This window comes from Bufo gargarizans, chromosome 1 (genome assembly GCF_014858855.1).
Source record: "Bufo gargarizans isolate SCDJY-AF-19 chromosome 1, ASM1485885v1, whole genome shotgun sequence".
In the NCBI taxonomy this organism is placed as follows: Eukaryota; Metazoa; Chordata; class Amphibia; order Anura; family Bufonidae; genus Bufo; species Bufo gargarizans.
The window spans coordinates 340,583,817-340,605,757 of NC_058080.1; the positions used below are offsets into that span (position 1 = coordinate 340,583,817).

The following is a 21,941-nucleotide window of genomic DNA, read 5'->3' on the forward strand; positions in this document are numbered from 1 at the left end:
AGAAAAAAAATGACATTTCCTAAATTATGCAAACATAAAGTAGACATAAGGTGAATGATAAGTAGTAACTATTTTATGAGATATCACTCAGTCTTAAAAGCAGAGAAATTCTAATTTCGAACAATTTCGATTTTTTTCAAATTATATATAAATTTGTGATTTTTAAATAAATAACAGTAAAACATCAAATCAAATTTACCATTAACATGAAGTATGATATGTCACGAGAAAACAATCTCTGAATCGGATGGATAAGTAAAAGCATTCCAAAGTTGTTACCGCATAAAGTGACAAGTCAGATTTGCAAAAATAGGCTCTGTTGGGAAGGGGAAAAGGGCTGTCAAGAAAGGATTAAAAAGTAAATGCTGTAAGTAAAATATTTGCAAAGTATAAAGAGGTTGAGTGAGGAAAAAGGCCATCCAATGTGGGCATTTCACTCTATCCAAAGTAACCTCATTACCCCTCTAAGTGTGAGTTTTATCATTGAGTTTTATGCTTCTGCTTGATGTATATTTCAGAAAAAAAAGGATATAAAAATGCAGCACACCATGTTCTAGCCTCCTGCACAGTAGAAACAGTTAAAAAAGTATACATTTTTTATTTATTTATTTATTTTTACAATGGAACTCAATGGTGAACGGATGGCATCAGTGTGAGGCATCCATTTAACGTATATGTTTTTTGTATATGTTAAACGGATGGGGAAAATATGATTTGAGCCTAAATATAAAGCTTTGCTTTGCTTAGAAGGAGCAAAGCAAGTTAATTAGGGAGCATTGGTTATCCAGGATGAAACGCGGCATACACATACATAGCTGTACTGGGGACTGAAGCAAAACGCAGCAGGCAAATCATTCCTTTCCACAACTGTAGCACACTTTGGTAGCCCAACCTTCATTAATAAAATGGCATTATTTGGAATCTTCTCTATACAGGGCTTTGTACAGTTTATATTGTCATTTATTGACCTGCAAGTGGCATAAAAAAGTTGCTGCTGACAAAGTATGTATGTAAAATTATGATGCGAACACTTTGCATGATGATAACAGGGTCACTAACCTTTGAGGGGAAAAAAAAAAATATGGAATTAAATAGTTGACCACAAAGAAGTATCAAACAGGATACCACAACAAAAGGTTGTGAAAGACACCTCCACCTCACATCACCGTCAGTGGCGTACACACAATCCATGGGGCCCCGGTGTGCGAAACTGATCCATGGGGCCCCCTCCCCTAAGTGCAACCACCACAGTACTAATGCCCACCTTGTGGCCCCTCACAGTAGTTATGCCCAGATATGTGCCCCATCATAGTAGTTATGCCAAATATGTGTCCCCTTACAGTAGTTATGCCCAGATATATGCCTCCCTCACAATAGTAATGCCAGTATATGTGCCCCTCACAGTAGTAATGCCAGATTATGTGCCCCTCACAGTAGTAATGCCAGATTATGTGCCCCTCACAGTAGTTATGGCAGATTATGTGCCCCTTCACAGTATTTATGTCCAGTTATGTGCCCCCTCAAAGTAGATATGCCCAGATACGTGCCCCCTCAATTATGTGTTCTCTCACGATAGTAATGCCAGATTATATGTCCCTCACAGTAGTTATGGCAGATTATGTGCCCCTTCACAGTATTTATGCCCAGTTATGTGTCCCCTCAGAGTCGTTATGCTAGATTATGTGCCCCTCACATTAGATATGCCCACATACGTGCCCCTCACAGTGGTTATGCCAGATTGCGTGCCCCCTCTCAGTAGTTATGCCTTCATATGTGCCCCCCTCACAGTAGTTATGCCAGATTACGTGCCCCTCAAATTAGTTATGGCAGACTAGGTGGCCCTCAGTAGAGATTCCCACTTTTGTGTCCCCTCACTCTAGTTGTGCCCATCAACCCCCCCCCCCCCCCGCCCCCAGCCCCAGTCTGCAGCTTTAGAAAAAATAAATAAACATACTTACCTTCTTCCCTTACGACAGGAGGCAGATTGCCGGGCTTTTAGGTCTCCTCCCACAGCAAGGCTGGGCCCTCTGGAGTGCTGGGCTCGGTCGTAACTGCGACCCCTGTATGTACGGCAGTGATCACCGTTTAGCCTTCCATTCTTCTAATCCGTTAGAAGAAGAGAGAGGGAAAAAAAAAAAAAAATGATCCTGTTGCATCAGTAAGGGTCGTTCACATGACCGTTGCCCCTCCATGCCCATGCTGTGGACCGCAAATTGCAGTCCGCAATGCATGAGCACTGACCGTGGGCCAGCCGCATGCGGATCGCGGACTCATTCACTTAAATGGGTCCGCAGTCCGTCTGTTCTGCAAAAAAATAGAGCAAGTTCTATCTTTTTGCGGTTCGGAGACATGGAACGGAACCCCAGGAAGCACTCCGTAGCGCTTATGTGGGGTTCCATTCCATGCTTCAGTTATGCACCGCATCTCCGGATTTGCAGACCCATTCAAGTGAATGGGTCCGCATCCGTGATGCAGAATGCGCGGCCGGTACCCCGTGTATTGCGGACCCGCCGTATGCAGGCCGCAATACAGCAACGGAGGGGAAACAGTCATGTGAACGAGCCCTTAGGCATTTGCGTTTCCGCAATACACTAGTGCCGTTCTGTGGGCATTCGGCATCACGGATGCGGACCCATTCACTTGAACGTAACCCTATGGAAGCACTACGGAGTGGTTCCGTGGGGTTTCGTCCCGCACTTAGGTTCCGCAAAAAGATAGAACATGTCCTATCTTTTTGAGGAACGGCCGGATCACGAACCCATTCAAGTGAATGGGTCCACAATCCGCTGCCCCACAGACTGTGCTCGTGTATTGCGGCCCGCATTTTGCTCGTGTATTACGGCAACGGGGCGCACACGCCAGTGTGAAAGAGGCCTTATGCATAGGATTACACAGGATCTGTATTTTTTTTACAGGCTCCAGTAAAAAAAAACGGATCTGTTGCGTCAGTTGTCATCCGTTTGAGCCATTTCCATCTGAGATACGTTTTTTTTTAAACGGAAATAAAAGTACTGAATTTTATTTCCGTCTAAAAAATGGATCTTAGATGGAAATGGCTCAAATGGATGACAACTGATGCAACAAGATCCTTTTTTTTTTTTTTACTGGATCCAGTTTTTTTTTCTCTCCCTCTTCTTCTGACGGATCAGAATAAGGCCTCTTTCCCATGGATGTGCGCGCCTGTTGCCGTATTGCGGACCGCATTTGAGGATCCACAATACATGGGTGCCGTTCCGTGGGCATTCCGCATCACGGATGCGGACCCATTCACTTCAATGGAGATGCGGAATGGTGTGGAACGGAACCACGGAACGGAACCCTACGGAAGTACTACGGAGTGGTTCCTTGGGGTTTCGTCCCGTACTTCTGTTCCACAAAAAGATAGAACATGTTCTATCTTTTTGCCATCCGCTGCAGCTGCCCCACGGACTGTGCTCATGCATTGCGGCCCGCATTTTGCAGCACGCACAGGCCCATGGGAAAGAGGCCTAACAAAAAGTTAAACGGTTATGTTAATGCACCATTTCCCAACTGTAGTTAAATTTCAGCTATGATGAAAATAAATGATAACTTAGATAATAACTGAAGTGTTCTATGTCCTGTGTGAACAAAACATACATGAGCCAGATCTGCAAAGGTAAGTTTAAGCAGCATCAAAATCCCCAATCTCAGAAAGAATATTACTTAGATATTACCCAATTTCATATTTTTAATTAATAAAAAAAATATTATTTTATTAAACTATATATAAAATCAAAACATATAAAACCAAGACTCTTTCTGTCCACAATTCTGCTTTCTATAAATTTTCTGCTGGGCTTTGCCAAACGGAATAGCAAAGCATTCTTTACTTTTCTATCCAGTAAAAACAAATAAAAATTGAAACTTGATGGACTTTGCTAGCCAAAGTGAAAATAAATCTGGCCATAATAGATTATAATGGATTTTTCATACAGATTGTGATAAATCTATTCCCCTCGCTTATACATATTGATTCTCAATAATTTCACAAAATTATATTTGCTACTTTATACATTTATCCCCTTAAGGATGTTGCCTAGTTCGGTAGTTAAAGGGGTTGTCCCATTCCAAGAACTTATCATCTATCCACAGGATGGGGATAAGTGTCTGATTGGCGGATAGGTTATTGCAATGAGACAAACCCTTTGAGATTTTACTACTCATGACCTATCATCAGGATAGGTAACCAGTATCTGATTGGTGGGGATCTGACACCTTGGACGCCCGCCAGCTCCTGTGAGTGCTGTGGCCTTCTCCACCTTTTCCTAGGCCAGTGACGATATGTTCATGTATCACGTGGCCTAGGAGTAGCTCAGCTTTATAGAAGTCAATGGGGCTGAGTGCGATACCAAGCACAGCCGCTAAACAATGTACAGCGCTGTGCTTGGTAAGCTGCGAGAAGGCTGCAGCGCTCACAGGAGCGTTGGTGCCTTTTCAAGCAGCTGATTAGTGGGGGTCCCGAGTGTTGGACCCCCACCGGTCAGACACTGATGACCTATCCTGAGGATAGGTCATCAGTAGTAAAATCTCTGAAAACTTTTTTTAAGTTTAATCTGTGGGTCAGTATGATTATGGAGATAACAAATTGATATGGTTTTATTAGGTTTTCTGACATCTACAACTTTTTTACTTTTCTGCCGATGCAGCTGTTTAAGGGCAATCTATAGTTTTTATTGATACTATGTTAATACGTGAGACCTTTTCATAATTTTTATTTATTTTTGAGAGGGAGCTGAGGTGACCAAATAACAACAATTCTGGGGGCCTTTCAGAAGGCAATCAACTACTTGGCAATCAACGACTGTATTGGCGAAGTGCCAATTGGAGGAAAGAGGGAGCTGTCTAACAGCTCAGATGCTGTGATCGCTGTTGACCGCAGCATCTGAAGTGTTAAAATGCTGGGATTGGAGTTATATCTAATGCTGGAAGTCAGAGTTGGGTGGCAGCTGTATTATAAAGCTGTCCTGAGCTCATGACATTGCCATTGTGCACTATTATGGCACAGAGTATTAACTACCTGTGCTCTATGCCATAATAGTACATTGCAGAGAGGAAAGGGTATAAACAAAATATTATATCACATAGTGTAAAATATATGCATAGGCCCCCATTCAACCAACAGATGCCAAAATTGTATAGAAAAGCACATTGACTGTGTTCTTCTACTGTATGCAGAGGCATCCCGCACAAAAAACATATCCTGCAAAATATCCTTTTTGCCTTTTTAAACTGGGTGCCTACATATGTTGCTGTATGCCTATACAATAGCATATCTTGGAGCTTTCTTTAGTAGGCATATGTTCGCAAAACCACTTGACATAAATTACCGATAGATGGCTGGAATGTAATGTGAACACAGTCTTAAGCCTCATTTACACGTCCGTGCTCAAATCCGTAAGCAGGTGGTCAGTGACGCATCCGTGAAACAGTCCGGGAAGGATCCGTGTTGGGTCGGTGGGTCAATTTTTTTGCTGTCCATGTGCCATTCGTGTTTCACTGACACTGAACAGCTGAAAAATAATTTTCAAAGCATCTCCTCTTAATGATCTGTGAAACACGGATGCAACACGGAAGGCATCCCTGTTGCATCCGTGGTTTTCAGGGACCCATAAACCCATAATGGACGTGATGGATCCGTGAACACGGACAAAAAAAGAGCATGCATCTGTGCTAAAAACACGTACACACAGACCATGCTAAAACACTGATGTCTGAATGCACACTTTAAAATAAATGGGGACGTGTGCTGTCCGTGGAGAACACGGACAGCACACGTCCGTGAAACACTGTTTTACTTAACGGTTTCTCAAAAATCATACCCTCTACTTCTATAATAAGGACATAAACCGCATGACTTCTCTTAATAAGATTTTTGAGAGTACAGATTAAAAAAGACAAAGAATCGTGATGAATATTTGCTTCTTTAAAGGCTACTTTCACACTAGCGGCAGGACGGATCCGACAGGCTGTTCACCCTGTCGGATCCGTCCGGCCGCTATTTCGCCGTGCCGCCGGACCGCCGCTCTGTCCCCATTGACTATATTGGGGATGGGGGTAGGTCTCCGGCACAACACGGCAGTTCGCGGTGAGAGGCCGCTGAACTAAAAAGTTGGACATGCAGTACTCTTAGTCTAGCGGCCTTTCGCCGTGCACTGCTGTGTTGTGCCGGAGCTCCACCCCCGTCCCCATTGTCTATAATAGGGATGGGGGCGGAGCGGTGGTCCAGCGGCATGGCGAAATAGCGTCAGGACAGATCCGACAGGGTGAGCAGCCTGTCGGATCCGTCCTGCCGCTAGTGTAATAGTAGTCTAAGAAGATCTTGAGATTTATATATGATGTTCATGTTTTTATGTTTGTACATTGGATTGAAGCACCTACCTCCCTCCATGTCCTCTGTCCAGTTTCGGCTGCTCCCAGTTGGAGAAGATGGAGATGTGTAGAACTCTCCTCCAGGACTTGTGTCCACATCATCCTCCAGAGACCCAGATTTGTGCCTCTTACTCCTTATAAAAGAAGAACAACATATTCATAAAAGCATACAATTGCATTTTCTTTCCAACCTGCACCACTATTTTATTAAACAGGCTTTCACCTGTAGCTGGAACTTGCTGATCACTCTCCTCTCTAGAAAAATCTATTGAAGTTGGGTTCTAAATAACCCTGTGGGATTAATTATACAAACTAGAAAACTTCACGGAATAAGGGCTCCGTGCTGCAGACCACAAAATTACGGTCCGCAATGCACAGGCACAGACTGTGGGGCTGCTGCACGTGGATCGTGGACCTATTCACTTGAATGGGGTCCGTGATCTGCATCCGACGGTCCGCACTGCAAAAAAGTTGTGCATGCGCTACTTTTTGGTGGTACGGCGGCATGGCCAGAAACACTACGGGAGCACTCCCTAGTACTTCCGTGGGGTTCCGATCCGTGCCTCCATTCCGCATCTCCGTGATTGCGGACCTATTCAAGTGAACGGGTCTGCGATTCGTGATGCAGAATGCACGCGGCCGATGCCCATGTATTGCAGACCCGCTGTATGTGGGACACAATACGGGAACGGGGGGCACACGGTAGTGTGCATGAGCCCTTATAATAATCCGGATTAAAAACAGATGCAGTTAAAGAAGGCAGAGAATCCCGCACACTAAAGGGAAAAAACCATGATGTTTGTACAATGAAAATAAATTAAGTGCCCTAAGCAAATGTGCTGGAGAAAGGAGGTGCCATGGCTCTTCTTTTCTGATGATTGGACACAATATCTTGAGATTTTTGCAACAATGCGTGTTTAATGTTGGCAGATTGGGTTAAAGATATTTCTGTTGGCTATGCCAGGTTTAAACAGCAGCATTTTATAATAGCTGTCACCCTCAGAAGAAGCAATGGCAAACAGCAACACCATTCTTTTTTACTGTATATATACAGGTGAAACTCAAAAAATTAGAATATTGTGCAAATTTCGTTTATTTCAGTAATGCAACTTAAATGGTGAAACTAACATATGAGATAGACTCATTACATTCAAAGCGAGATATTTCAAGCCTTTATTTGGATGATTATGGCTTATAGCTTATGAAACCCCAAAGTCACAATTTTGAGGTACCCTTTGCTTAGGGGTATGGATTAATTAGCTGACTAGAGTGTGACACTTTGAGCCTAGAATATTGAACCTTTTCACAAAATTCGATTTTTTTGCTGCATTAATGCAATTCCTTTTAATTTGCATTACTGAAGTAAATGGACTTTCGCCCGATATTCTAATTTTTCGAGTTTCACCTGTATATACAGGGAGTGCAGAATTATTAGGCAAGTTGTATTTTTGAGGATTAATTTTATTATTGAACAACAACCATGTTCTCAATGAACCCAAAAAACTAATTAATATCAAAGCTGAATATTTTTGGAAGTAGTTTTTAGTTTGTTTTTAGTTTTAGCTATTTTAGGGGGATATCTGTGTGTGCAGGTGACTATTACTGTGCATAATTATTAGGCAACTTAACAAAAAACAAATATATACCCATTTCAATTATTTATTTTTACCAGTGAAACCAATATAACATCTCAACATTCACAAATATACATTTCTGACATTCAAAAACAAAACAAAAACAAATCAGTGACCAATATAGCCACCTTTCTTTGCAAGGACACTCAAAAGCCTGCCATCCATGGATTCTGTCAGTGTTTTGATCTGATCAACATTGCGTGCAGCAGCAACCACAGCCTCCCAGACACTGTTCAGAGAGGTGTACTGTTTTCCCTCCTTGTAAATCTCACATTTGATGATGGACCACAGGTTCTCAATGGGGTTCAGATCAGGTGAACAAGGAGGCCATGTCATTAGATTTTCTTCTTTTATACCCTTTCCTGCCAGCCACGCTGTGGAGTACTTGGACGCGTATGAAGGAGCATTGTCCTGCATGAAAATCATGTTTTTCTTGAAGGATGCAGACTTCTTCCTGTACCACTGCTTGAAGAAGGTGTCTTCCAGAAACTGGCAGTAGGACTGGGAGTTGAGCTTGACTCCATCCTCAACCCGAAAAGGCCCCACAAGCTCATCTTTGATGATACCAGCCCAAACCAGTACTCCGCCTCCACCTTGCTGGCGTCTGAGTCGGACTGGAGCTCTCTGCCCTTTACCAATCCAGCCACGGGCCCATCCATCTGGCCCATCAAGACTCACTCTCATTTCATCAGTCCATAAAACCTTAGAAAAATCAGTCTTGAGATATTTCTTGGCCCAGTCTTGACGTTTCAGCTTGTGTGTCTTGTTCAGTGGTGGTCGTCTTTCAACCTTTATTACCTTGGCCATGTCTCTGAGTATTGCACACCTTGTGCTTTTGGGCACTCCAGTGATGTTGCTCTGAAATATGGCCAAACTGGTGGCAAGTGGCATCTTGGCAGCTGCACGCTTGACTTTTCTCAGTTCATGGGCAGTTATTTTGCGCCTTGGTTTTTCCACACGCTCCTTGCGACCCTGTTGACTATTTTGAATGAAACGCTTGATTGTTCGATGATCACGCTTCAGAAGCTTTGCAATTTTAAGAGTGCTGCATCCCTCTGCAAGATATCTCACTATTTTTGACTTTTCTGAGCCTGTCAAGTCCTTCTTTTGACCCATTTTGACAAAGGAAAGGAAGTTGCCTAATAATTATGCACACCTGATATAGGGTGTTGATGTCATTAGACCACACCCCTTCTCATTACAGAGATGCACATCACCTAATATGCTTAATTGGTAGTAGGCTTTCGAGCCTATAAAGCTTGGAGTAAGACAACATGCATAAAGAGGATGATGTGGTCAAAATACTCATTTGCCTAATAATTCGGCACTCCTTGTACACATGTATATATAATAAGGAAAAGCGTGGCAGCACCAATTCACAAAAAAGCGTGGAAATGGAAATGTAGATGAAAACGGACAGCACATCCAGTAGAAAAAAGGTAGAAATTTATTCAACCATGGTGGCACAGTGAGGCGACGTTTTAAGCTCTGTGTTTTGAGCCGAAACGTCACCTCACTGTGCCACCGTGGTTGAATAAATTTCTACCTTTTTTCTACTGGATGTGCAGTCCGTTTTCATCTACATATAACATTATATATATATATATATATATATATATATATATATACAGAGAGAGAGAGAGAGAGAGAGATAATTCTGTAATATGGTTCCTTATTGGGTCTCTGTTCAATATTTGAATAGGGTTAAAGTATTCCTGCATTTATGCATTTCAATGTTTATGTTGTGTTACTGTGTTTTACCTAAGTGATGCCTATTCATTTTCCATTTTTCACCTTGGGCTACTGTCATGCCTTCAGCTTTATTGTGTGTGATTATGTTTTAACTGTATCTATCTTTTAATATGGATTATTCTAATAACAATTGGTATCCCTTTATGATAAGCATTGTGCCACCTTTTATAAAGAAGCACAAAATACTTTAGAAAACCCAGGCAAGATGCTATGACATATTTCAAAATGGAATACTATTCCTGGAAACTGGTATTCAGTGTGTTTCCAGCTTTGCCTAACATACTGCATATATTTATATCAATACTGTGAGGCAGTGACAGGCCTCATAAAAGATAGAGGGGTGGATATTTCAGCTCACACCCCTATTCCACCATAGGTGAGGCCAGCTGGGTTTAATCACTGGGGGATAAACCAGCCCTCAGTGTAGGAGTCCAGAGAGGACTTGGTAAAGGAAGCGTGTAGAGGCTCTGAGTGGTTGCAGCCAGGATGGCTGGGGGCCACCAGGCTGTGTGAAAACCAGGAGGCTGCTGGATATTATGTTTGAGAAAAGCCTGATCTTACCCTGGATGTGAACCACGCTTTAGAGGTGAGTTAGGATAACACCAATGTATTAGTGAGTGCCTAGACGGGCAGGTGTTTATTTTGTTTGTTTATGTTTTGTGCTGATGCTGAAGTGCCAAAGCAAAGCACAGTTTAAACTAAGTCTGTCATTGCCGACCCCTGAAAGAGAGCGATCCCTTACAATACATATAACTGCACACCGTATAGAACTACAATGTTACAGCTCTCCATTTTTTTTAAATATTATTTGATATTAAGGTGACTTTCACACCTGTGCTTTCCCTTTCCGCTAATGACTTCCATCAAAGGATCTTGAGAAAACGCTTCCATTTTGTCCCCATTCATGGTCAATGGGGACATAACTGAACGAAACGGAGTGCACCAAAATGCATTCCGTTCCATTTGGTTGCATCCCCATCACGGACAGAATAACGCTGCAAGGTTTTTGTCTCCTTTTGCCATGGGGGGATCCCTCACGGCTACCTACTTCTCTTCATACCTGTGGCCGGGCAAAGTTCCAGTGGGGAGGGGGGATGCATCCTCTCCTGGTTCGCCAGTGCAGCGCGTTCTTGCAGGCCCTCTTTCCGGCATGCATTGAGCAGGCGTCCCGCATGAGACGCGTGCGTTCCATGCTGGACAGGGAAGGGGAGAGGCCAAGGAAGCATGGTGGGCAGTGCGCGACCTGTCAAAAGAGGATGTCGGCAAGCCATTATGGAAGTAAAAAGCAGCAGAAGCAGCAGTGTGGGAAGTTTGGGAGAACAGCCAATTTTCCTTCCGGTTTCCTCTTTTGTGCATGGTGGAAGGGGAGACACCACAGGGCACTGAAAGACAGGAGCAACACTCTGAACTCGGCATGGTACTCCTGGGGAGTAAGAGGAGTTGTACCCTACTGTCTCCTATATGGGAGATTATTTTATCTATTCCCTGGTGATTTATTGTGGGCTATGTATTGCTACAGGTTAAGGAGGCCCCAAAGAAAGCTGCCCACAAGAGGAAAGGCAGAGAGTGTGGGATTTTCAGAAAGAAGCTGTCCATCTTACCCCAAAGCCTGTTGTCAGCCCTGCCTGGATAAAGTGGTAGCGGAGTAATCCCCATCCTTGTCCCAAAATATACAGAGTCTGGTCAAGATGGAAGTCCGTTCCTCGGTGGAACAGTTTAAGAAGTCGCTTACTAGTTCTTATAGGAAGAACTGGGCTCAAGTGGTAGAATCAGACTTTACTCAGTCAGATTCAGAGGAAGAGGGAGTAAAAGAAAGTTCAGATTCTTCCTCTGAAGCTCTTAAGGGAAGACCACTTTTTAAAGTGGAGGATACGGACCTTTTATTAAAAGCAGTGAGGTCCACTATATAGGTAGAAAAAGAAAAGGAGACTAGAACAGGACAGGACAGGAACTAATGTTTGAAAGTCTGAGGCCAAGAAAGGAGAGAAAGTGCCCTATTCAGGACTGTGTTAAGGAGTTGATAAAGCAAGAATGGAACAAGCCTGATAAAAAGTTTTTATTCCTAGATCAGTCAAAAGGAAATACCCCTTAAATGATCAGGATGACTTGGCCTTGCAGGATGTTCCTAGGGTAGATGGCCCAGTTGCATAGGTTAATAAAAATATTGAAGTTTGAAGACCTGATGGATAAAAGAGCTGACACCTATCTTAGAAAAAAATGGAAAGCGTCTACCTCCTCCTTTAAGCCTAATATTGCTACTACATCGGTGGCAAGGTCACTTAAAGTCTGGTTAGGGGAATTAGAATCACATATTGCTAATAGAACCCCAAGGGAGCAGGTACTGGAAGCAATATCTATTATGCTAAAAGCAGTAGACTTTATTTCGGATGCGTCAGCTGACGCTCTAAGGTTATCGGCCAGAGCAGCAGCATTGTCTAACTCGGCCAGAAGATCCCTTTGTCACGACTATGCTGATGGTCGTGACTTAGACTTCACATGCAGTTGCCAGCGGTCAGTTGGTTGTTCACCGCAGCTGAGGGCTGTAAGTTGTTAGCCTCATGTGCGGTTGCAGCTGGCAACATGGTGTTGGCACTGTAGCAGCCTGAGCTTGTTGCTGGGCTGCTCACTGTCTATGCATGCAGTTGCCTATGGCAACTTGGGTTATATGTGTGCCCTTTTCCTGTTTGGTGTGCACAGGGTTTATTTGTGTGTGCACTTTCCCTTTAAGTGGCTTCACTACCCTGTCTGGTGTTGGAAGGGTTAATTCCCTTTCCAGTGTGTGTCTGTGTGGGTGTGGCTACTTGGGCTATTTAGCCTCAGTTGAGACCTGAAGCTGAGGGGTACTCCAGCCTTGTGGTAAGCTGGAGTCATCCTCCTGGTCTTATACCATCTGCCAGTGAGGGCCACCCTTGTGGTCATAAAAGTTATGTGTGATCTTTATTTTATGTTCTTGTGATGTCTTATCTTACTGCAGCTATGGATCTGGGTTCCTTTATGTTTATCTGTTTGTGCTGAGTCTTTTTATGTTTGGACATTCAGCATGTGAGCACACAAAACCTAGCACGTTAAAGGATCAGGTTTCATCCCCTAGTTCTCTGTTTGATTTTGGTTTGGCATCTCATCCCTGGTTTAAAAGGTTCATAATGGCGTTTACCAGGCTAAATCCTTCTATTAAACCCAGATCATCACCCTGGGATTTAAATGTCGTTCTTTCTATGCTAACCCAAAATCCGTTTAAACCTAAAGATTCAATCTCTATGAAAATCTTGTCTTACAAGACAGCCTTCCTGGTGGCCACTACGTCAGCCAGAAGAGTAGGAGAGATTTCTGCCTTGTCTGCCTCCCTCCCCCTTATACCTCTGTTTTGGAAAAAAGGATTGTATTTAGACCGGATCCTGCATTTCTTATCATAGATCTCTGGAAATCACTTTGCTCTCTTTCGGCCAAAATGCCAAAAATGAAGGGGAAGAGAGATTCCATACAATAGATCAGTGATGGCTAACCTTGGCACTCCAGCTGTGGTAAAACTACAACTACCAAGATGCCCCTCTTGCTTAGCTGCTCTCAGAACTCTAGAGAAATAAATGGAGCATGCTGGGAGTCGTAGTTTTACCACAGCTGGAGTGCCAAGGTTAGCCATCACCGCACTAGATGGAAGGAGAAGTGTGTGTAGGTACTTAGCGTCAAACAAGAAATAGAGGAAAGCCCCTCTGTTTATTCAATTTCAGGGTCCAAACAAGGGTCTAAAAGTTACAAGTCATACTATAGCTAGATAGCTTATAAGAACAATAGATTTAGCCTATTCTTTGGCGGGTCTCCAGGTTCCTACGGGGTTCTCGGCCCATTCTATGAGAGCTATAGCTTCTTCCTGGGCAGAGAAAGGCTGTGCCAACATTGACCTAATTTGTAGAGCTTGCTACCTGGAGATTTCCAAAAACCTTTTACAAACATTACAGATTGGATCTGTCATCTGCTCAAGACTTGGCCTTCGGGAGGAAAGTTTTGAACGCGGTGGTCCCACCCTAGATTTATCTAGTCTAATTGCTCACAGGTGCCGTCATGGCGTGTATTGGAAATAAACTGATTACTCTTACCGGTAATTCCATAAGCCCTATAAATAATTCCCCACTATATAAAAAAATATATATATATATATATATATATATATATATATTCTGGGTTTTAAAATACAAAATTTTATAGCCCTTGTTGCATCATTCAGTGTGAAATACAAGCGTTAGATACTGCTGTCATATTCTCCAATAAAAAAACACCCATTTTGGGCAAAAAACTAAATTTGCGACCTTGGCTGCATCTGTCTGTCATGGCGGACAGGAACTCAGATACACAAACAACCAAATACACAAGTGTCTAGGCTAGATGCTGGGGACAGGTCACCTCCTAGCACATCCCTGACTTCTCTCCCTATGCTGCTAAGCCCACTTTCAGACCTTGATGGTAGTTAAGAAGTGTCCTAGTGCCTGGGCTGCAAACACCCTAGAATCCCTGAGATGGTGAAAGGGGAGAAGGGGCAGAAGACACACAAATAGCCTAGACCGCAAACAACACAAACAGAAATGAAACTTATCTGAGCTGGAACAGACAATCCTTCCTTCCTGAATCCAAGACCAGAATGAATACTATAACCCGCACGGCCCTCTGGGATATAAAACAATTTAAGCCAATGACCCCACCCAGAGCACCTGAAGGAAGGCGGATCCAGCATGATTCCAAAACAAACAAAAAGGTTAGACACGTGCTGCCAATCTGACAGACCTCCGCACACCGTCCGAGCAAGGCATGACAGTACCCCCCCTTCTACGGGTGACCTCCAGGCACCCCGGACCCACCTTATCCGGGTGGGCTCTGTGAAAAGCCCTAACCAGTCGGCTGGCGTTGACCTCCAGTGCCGGAACCCACATCCTCTCCTCGGGGCCGTATCCCCTCCAGTGTACCAGGTACTGAAGGGAACCCGAAGAACTCTAGAATCAAGCATCCTGGAGATCTCAAACTCCAAATTCCCATCGACCAGAACAGGAGGAGGGGGCAATGGCAATGGTTCCACTGGTCTCACATATTTTTTCAATAAAGATCCATGGAACACATCATGGATCCTCCAAGTCTGCGGAAGATCCAGTCGAAACGCTACTGGATTGATCAGCGCAGATATTTTGAACGGGCCAATAAATCTTGGACCCAGTTTCCAAGATGGCACTCTCAAGTTAATGTTTTTAGTGGACAACCACACCAGATCACCCAGACACAGGTCCGGACCAGTCACATGTCTCCTGTCAGCCATTTGCTTATATCTCTCACCCATTGTTTTCAAATTCACTTGTATCCTCCACCAGATAGAGGATAAGGTAGAAGAAAATCTTTCCTCCTCTGGCATCCCAGAGGAACTAGTCCCACAAAAGGTACCAAACTGAGGATGAAAACCATATGCGCCAAAAAATGGCGACTTACCCGTGGATTCCTGTCTACGGTTATTCAAAGCAAACTCCGCTAATGGCAGGAATGAGGACCAGTCCTCCTGATTCTCCGCCACAAAGCACCTCAAGTAGGTCTCCAGGTTCTGATTAGTATGCTCAGTCTGTCCATTCGACTGCGGATGGAAAGCCGAAGAGAACGAAAGTTGAATTCCAAGCCGAGAGCAGAACGCCATCCAGAACCTGGAGACAAACTGCGTGCCCCTATCGGAAACGATATCCAAAGGAATACCATGCAATCTCAGGATATTGTCAACAAAAATTTGCGCAAGAGTCTTGGCATTAGGCAGACTAGTTAACGATATAAAATGAGACATCTTGCTAAAACGATCAACTACCACCAAAATTACTGTTTTCCCTAAGGAACTCGGCAGATCCCTAATAAAGTCCACGGACAAGTGCGTCCAAGGACAAGACGGAATAGATAAAGGAAGGAGTGAACCAGCCGGTCGAGTATGAGCAACCTTAGATCGTGCACAGGTCTCACACGCTGCCACGTAATCCTCAATGCTTCTACGTAACCCGGGCCACCAGAACCTCCGGGACACAAGGTCACAGGTGGACTTACCACCAGGATGTCCGGCAAGGACAGTATCGTGATGTTCCTTGAAAACCTTGTATCGCAGTTCTTCGGGAACAAACAACCTCCCTGGGGGACAGGAACCAGGAGCCCCCTCCTGGGCTCCCAACACCTCCATCTCCAATTCGGTATACAGAGCGGAAACCACAACCCCCTCAGCCAAAATCGGAGCGGGATCCTCTGAATCACCTCCCCCAGGAAAATTGCGAGACAGCGCATCTGCCATGATGTTTTTGACCCCCGGAGGAAAAATAACAACAAAATTGAACCTGGCAAAAAACAGTGACCATCTGGCCTGTCTAGGGTTCAGATGCTTGGCAGATTGCAGGTAAGCCAAATTTTTATGATCCGTATAAACAGTAACGGGGTGAGAAGCCCCCTCCAACCAGTGACGCCATTCCTCAAAGGCCAACTTTATAGCCAGCAACTCTCTATCTCCCACATCATAGTTCATCTCGGCGACCGAGAGCTTCTTGGAAAAGAAAGCACACGGGACCTATTTGCCAGGAGAAGAACCCTTCGACAGCACCACTCCCACCCCCACTTCTGATGCATCCACCTCCACCACGAATGGTTGAGACACATCGGGCTGCACCAGAATGGGAGCAAACGCAAAACACTCCTTAATAGTCGAAAAGGCCTGCAATGCCTCCTCCAACCAAACAGAGACGTCAGTGCCCTTCTTTGTCATATCAGTCAGAGGTTTAACAATTGTGGAAAAGTTTAGAATACATTTTCTATAATAGTTAGTAAACCCCAAAAACCGCATTGAAGCTTTCTGATTCTCTGGTCGGTCCCATTCTAGAACCGCCCGGACTTTTTCGGGGTCCATACGAAAGCCAGAGTCGGAAAGCAGATATCCCAAAAACGGAAGCTCCTGCACAGAAAACACACATTTTTCCAATTTGGCATATAACTTATTCTCCTGAAGGATCGTCAAAACCTGTCTCACATGATCCTGATGGGTCTTCAGATCAGGAGAGTAAATAAAAATGTCATCTAAGTAAACTACCATGAACCTCCCCACCAACTGATGAAAAATGTCATTGACGAATCGCTGAAATACTGCTGGCGCGTTCGTCAACCCAAAAGGCATAACCAGATTCTCAAAATGACCCTCGTGCGTATTAAAGCCCGTCTTCCACTCATCCCCTTCCTTGATTCTGATCAGATTGTAGGCCCCTCTCAAATCCAACTTGGAGAACACCCTGGCACCAACAATCTGATCAAAAAGGTCGGAGATCAAAGAAAGGGGATACGGATCCGGGACTTAATACGGTTCAATTCCCGAAAATTGAAGTCAATGGGGACCCAAACTTTTCGGCACTAAAAGGGCTGTAAAATAGCCCAGGAAAGGGCTAGAGGGCTGCAAAAGGCAGCAAAATGTAGGTAAATTCCCTGCAAACAAATGTGGATAGGGAAATGAATTTAAATAAAAATAAAATACATAAAAATTAACCAATATCAATTGGAGAGAGGTCTCATGGCAGAGAATCAGGCTTCATGTCAACCACCCCTGGAACAGGCCACTGTCAGATATTTAGACCCCGGCACCCAGACAGAGGAGAGAGGTCCCATAGCAGAGATTCAGGCTTCATGTCATAGCAGAGAATCAGGCTTCATGTTATAGCAGAGAATCAGGCTTCATGGCATAGCAGAGAATCAGGCTTCACGTCACCCACCACTGGAACAGGCCATTGTCAGATATTTAGGCCCCGGCACCCAGACAAAGGAGAGAGGTCCCGTAGCAGAGAATCAGGCTTCATGTCATAGCAGAGAATCAGGATTCACATCACCCACCACTAGAACAGGCCACTGTCAGATATTTTTAGGCCCCGGCACCCAGACAGAGGAGAGAGGTCCCATAGCAGAAATTCAGGCTTCATGTCATAGCAGAGAATCAGGCTTCATGTCACCCAACACTGGAACAGGCCACTGTCAGATATTTTTAGGCCCCGGCACCCAGACAGAGGAGAGGTTCATTCAACTTTGGGTTGCCCCGCAATATAATGGTAAAATGAAAATAAAAAAAGGATTGAATGAGGAAGTGCCCTGGAGTACAATAATATATGGTTAAGGGGGGGTAGTTATAAATGTCTAATCTGCACAAGGGATGGACAGGTCCTGTGGGATCCATGCTTGGTTCATTTTTATGAACGTCAGCTTGTCCACATTGACTGTAGACAGGCGGCTGCGTTTGTCTGTAATGACGCCCCCTGCCTGTCATGGCTGAGGATGGGGGAAATCCTCAGCCGTACGGTGACGGCAGATGTCCAGTCGCTACTCGCCAGGAACACAGAATTAGGGAGCAGGTCACCTCCTGTTGCGTCCCTAACGCTGACCCTGTCTCCTACCTGCATGGGCCGACCTTGATGGTAGGAGGACCCATGCGCAGGAACCTCGGAGCCCTGACTTACCCTCCGTCCGGTCCCTGGGCTAAGGAGCAGGGTAAGACAACCCACTCCTCCTAGGAACGGAGGAGCAGCAGTCTCACTGGCCAAGCAGCATGAAGATGGGGGTACATAAACAGAACTACGGATAAGACATGTGAACCCTAACAGTTCCACACATACCTGTCTCAGCCTAGCTGACTGGAACCCGTGCAAACGCTGTCCACACAAACAAAGGTAAACAGCACACACATGAAGACACACAGGGACCAGGACATCCATAGCTGCACAAAAAGCAAAGACACAGGACATCAACAACAAATCACGCAATAATAACATATGACCGGAAGGGTGGCCTTTACAAGGAGATAGAAATCACAGGAGGCTGCTACAGCAAAGCATGACTGAAGCAACCTCCTAAGCCATGCCAAAGGCAAAAGCTATATAGGCCTAAGTTGCCACACCCACCGGTCAGACACACCCAGTGACATCACACACACTGGGAAGAGAGGTAACCCTTCCAGCACCACAGGAAAGGGAAAACACCAACTTAAAGAAACCGTGTCCAAACACAACAAACACACTGTGGTTGTTACCGCTGGCAACCGTGTCCTGGGAGTCAGCCCAAAGGCCGGGACACTGCCACCACATGTACACATCACCAAACATTGCCACGGGCAACCACAGCGCAGGAAAGGTGTCATTGTATACCACACAATACACAGAGTGCACACAGACAAATAACGGTGCATACATACACGCACACAGACTCCAAAGGAACCGCACACACACCTGTTGTCCGCGGCAACCGCACCTGAGACAAGTAACATCATTCCTCAAGCTGCGGTTGAAACAACAACCCAAACCGCGGGTAACAGTATGCGGCTCCCAAGGAGTCACGGCCAAAACCGTGGCCGTGACACTGCCGTGCTGAATACAAATTCAGACAAAACGCTGGCCGCCGGGCAGGCCAGCACCTCCAAGGCATAAAAGGCTAGCTCTGGCCACGTGGACAATTTGGAGACCCAGAAGTTGAATGGGGTCGAACCATCAGTCAGTACGTGGAGGGTTGTGCACACGTACTGTTCCACCATGTTAGTGAAATGTTGCCTCCTGCTAACACGTTCCGTATCAGGTGGTGGTGCAGTTAGCTGTGGCGTGGTGACAAAACTTTTCCACATCTCTGCCATGCTAACCCTGCCCTCAGAGGAGCTGGCCGTGACACAGCTGCGTTGGGGACCGCTTGCTCCTCCTCTACCTTCGCCTTGGGCTTCCACTTGTTCCCCTGTGACATTTGTGAATGCTCTCAGTAGTGCGTCTACCAACGTGTGTTTGTACTCGCGCATCTTCCTATCACGCTCCAGTGCAGGAAGTAAGGTGGGCACATTGTCTTTGTACCGGGGATCCAGCAGGGTGGCAACCCAGTAGTCCGCACACGTTAAAATGTGGGAACTCTGCTGTCGTTGCGCAGGCACTGCAGCATGTAGTCGCTCATGTGTGCCAGGCTGCCCAGAGGTAAGGACAAGCTGTCCTCTGTGGGAGGCGTATAGTCATCGTCCTGCGTTTCCCCCCTCCTCTTCCATCATCGCCCTAAGTGTTTTCTCAAGGAGACATAGAAGTGGTATTGTAACGCTGATAACGGCGTCATCGCCACTGGCCATGTTGGTGGAGTACTTGAAACAGCACAACAGGGCACACAGGTCTCGCATGGAGGCCCAGTCATTGGTGGTGAAGTGGTGCTGTTCCGCAGTGAGACTGACCCGTGCGTGCTGCAGCTGAAACTCCACTATGGCCTGCTGCTGCTCGCACAGTCTGTCCAGCATGTGCAAGGTGGAGTTCCACCTGGTGGGCACGTCGCATATGAGGCGGTCAGCGGGAAGGCCGAAGTTACGCTGTACGCAGACAGGCGAGCAGCGGCAGGATGTGAACGCCGGAAGCGCGCACAGACGGCCCGCACTTTATGCAGCAGCTCTGACATGTCGGGGTAGTTGTGAATGAACTTCTGCACCACCAAATTCAGCACATGCGCCGGGCAAGGGATGTGCGTCAAACCGGCTAGTCCCAGAGCTGCAACGAGATTTCGCCCATTATCGCACACCACCAGGCCGGGCTTGAGGCTCACCGGCAGCAACCACTCGTTGGTCTGTTGTTCAATACCCTGCCACAACTCCTGTGCGGTGTGGGACCTGTCCCCCAAACATATGAGTTTCAGAATGGCCTGCTGACATTTACCCCGGGCTGTGCTGAAGTTGGTGGTGAAGGTGTGTGGCTGACTGGATGAGCAGGTGGAAGAAGAGGAGGAGGAAGCCGAGTAGGAGGAGGAGGCTACAGGAGGCAAAGAATGTTGCCCTGCGATCCTTGGCGGCGGAAGGACGTGCGCCAAACAGCTCTCCGCCTGGGGCCCAGCCGCCACTACATTTACCCAGTGTGCAGTTAGGGAGATATAGTGTCCCTGGCCGTGCTTACTGGCCCACGTATCTGTGGTTAGGTGGACCTTGCCACAGATGGCGTTGCGCAGTGCACACTTGATTTTATCGAATACTTGGTTGTGCAGGGAAGGCACGGCTTTCTTGGAGAAGTAGTGGCGGCTGGGAACAACATACTGTGGGACAGCAAGCGACATGAGCTGTTTGAAGCTGTCTGTGTCCACCAGCCTGAATGCCAGCATTTCATAGGTTAAACATGTAGGGTAGAGATACCGGCTCATTGTTTCTGCAATAGTATATGTCCGCGTGCTTGGTGCCTTTGTTTTCAACCTCCTTTGCAGGTACAGAGAAATAATGGAAAGATTCAGACTCCAGCACTCACTTTTTTGAAGTGTCAAGTTCTCCGTCTTTATTTAGCAACTGTGCACAGACAATACAAGGCTCAATTCTCTCTGGTGTAGGCTGTTGACGCGTTTCGAAAGGTTCTTATTCGTAACAGTGGTGTGCGTCCAGTGTTCTCAGATATATATGGGAGCTAAAATGTGTGTAATCAGCGCTAAAGACACTCCCACCTTTGACCAAGCCATATGGGGAGAGGAAGAATAGCATGGAACAATTCAGGTTCCACCCCTTTGCGCAACACATGTCTCTCATAGGTATCACCAGGAGCACCAGATTCAGTCCACTTTAGTATCTGACATGCAGAGATTTAAATAGAATTGTTTTAAAAACATGTTTCAATACATATGAATTAGCTCTTCTAGCATAATAAAAATTATTATGTGACATTCAAATAAAATCATGAAAGTAAAATAAAAGGCATTGTGGAAAAGACTCTGCTTCATGGTCTGCTGCGTTAAATAGGTATCCATTCACATTACAGTTGCGTTATTTGTCATTTGGATTTTTCCAAAAGATGCTACTGGAGTTTGATAGAGAATATACATAATTATACATGATTATGCAATATGTATCCCCAAAGGAAAAGGGAATAAAGAAAAAAACTGTTTTTAATAGTTAGGGAATTAGTCAGTAAAAGTGCATGATTTCTCTTCTCATATTTAATCCCTTAGGGTATCTTGTTTCCAGTTTGAATATCCAATATGCTTCTCTTAAATTGACTTGATGTTTTATATCTCCTCCTCTTATAGGGGTTTTAACTTGTTCTATAGCATATGTCTTGAAATATTTGGGGCTGCGATTGTGTTTTTCTATAAAATGTCTAGCCACATTAGATATATTGACATACGAAGGATTGTCTATATAATTTAAATGTTCCA

The 21,941-nt window shown here is 45.1% G+C and overlaps 1 protein-coding gene across 5 annotated transcripts in view; it reads right to left on the bottom strand.

The window, feature by feature from the left end:
* NFIC (nuclear factor I C) overlaps window positions 1–21,941 on the bottom strand; it is an 834,580-nt gene that overhangs the window by 369,671 nt on the left and 442,968 nt on the right. For all 5 annotated transcript variants that reach the window (XM_044306615.1, XM_044306604.1, XM_044306589.1 and 2 more), the window contains one exon: window positions 6,400–6,524. In XM_044306615.1, coding sequence (XP_044162550.1) covers window positions 6,400–6,524 — 125 coding nt within the window. The remainder of the gene's footprint in view (window positions 1–6,399; window positions 6,525–21,941) is intronic.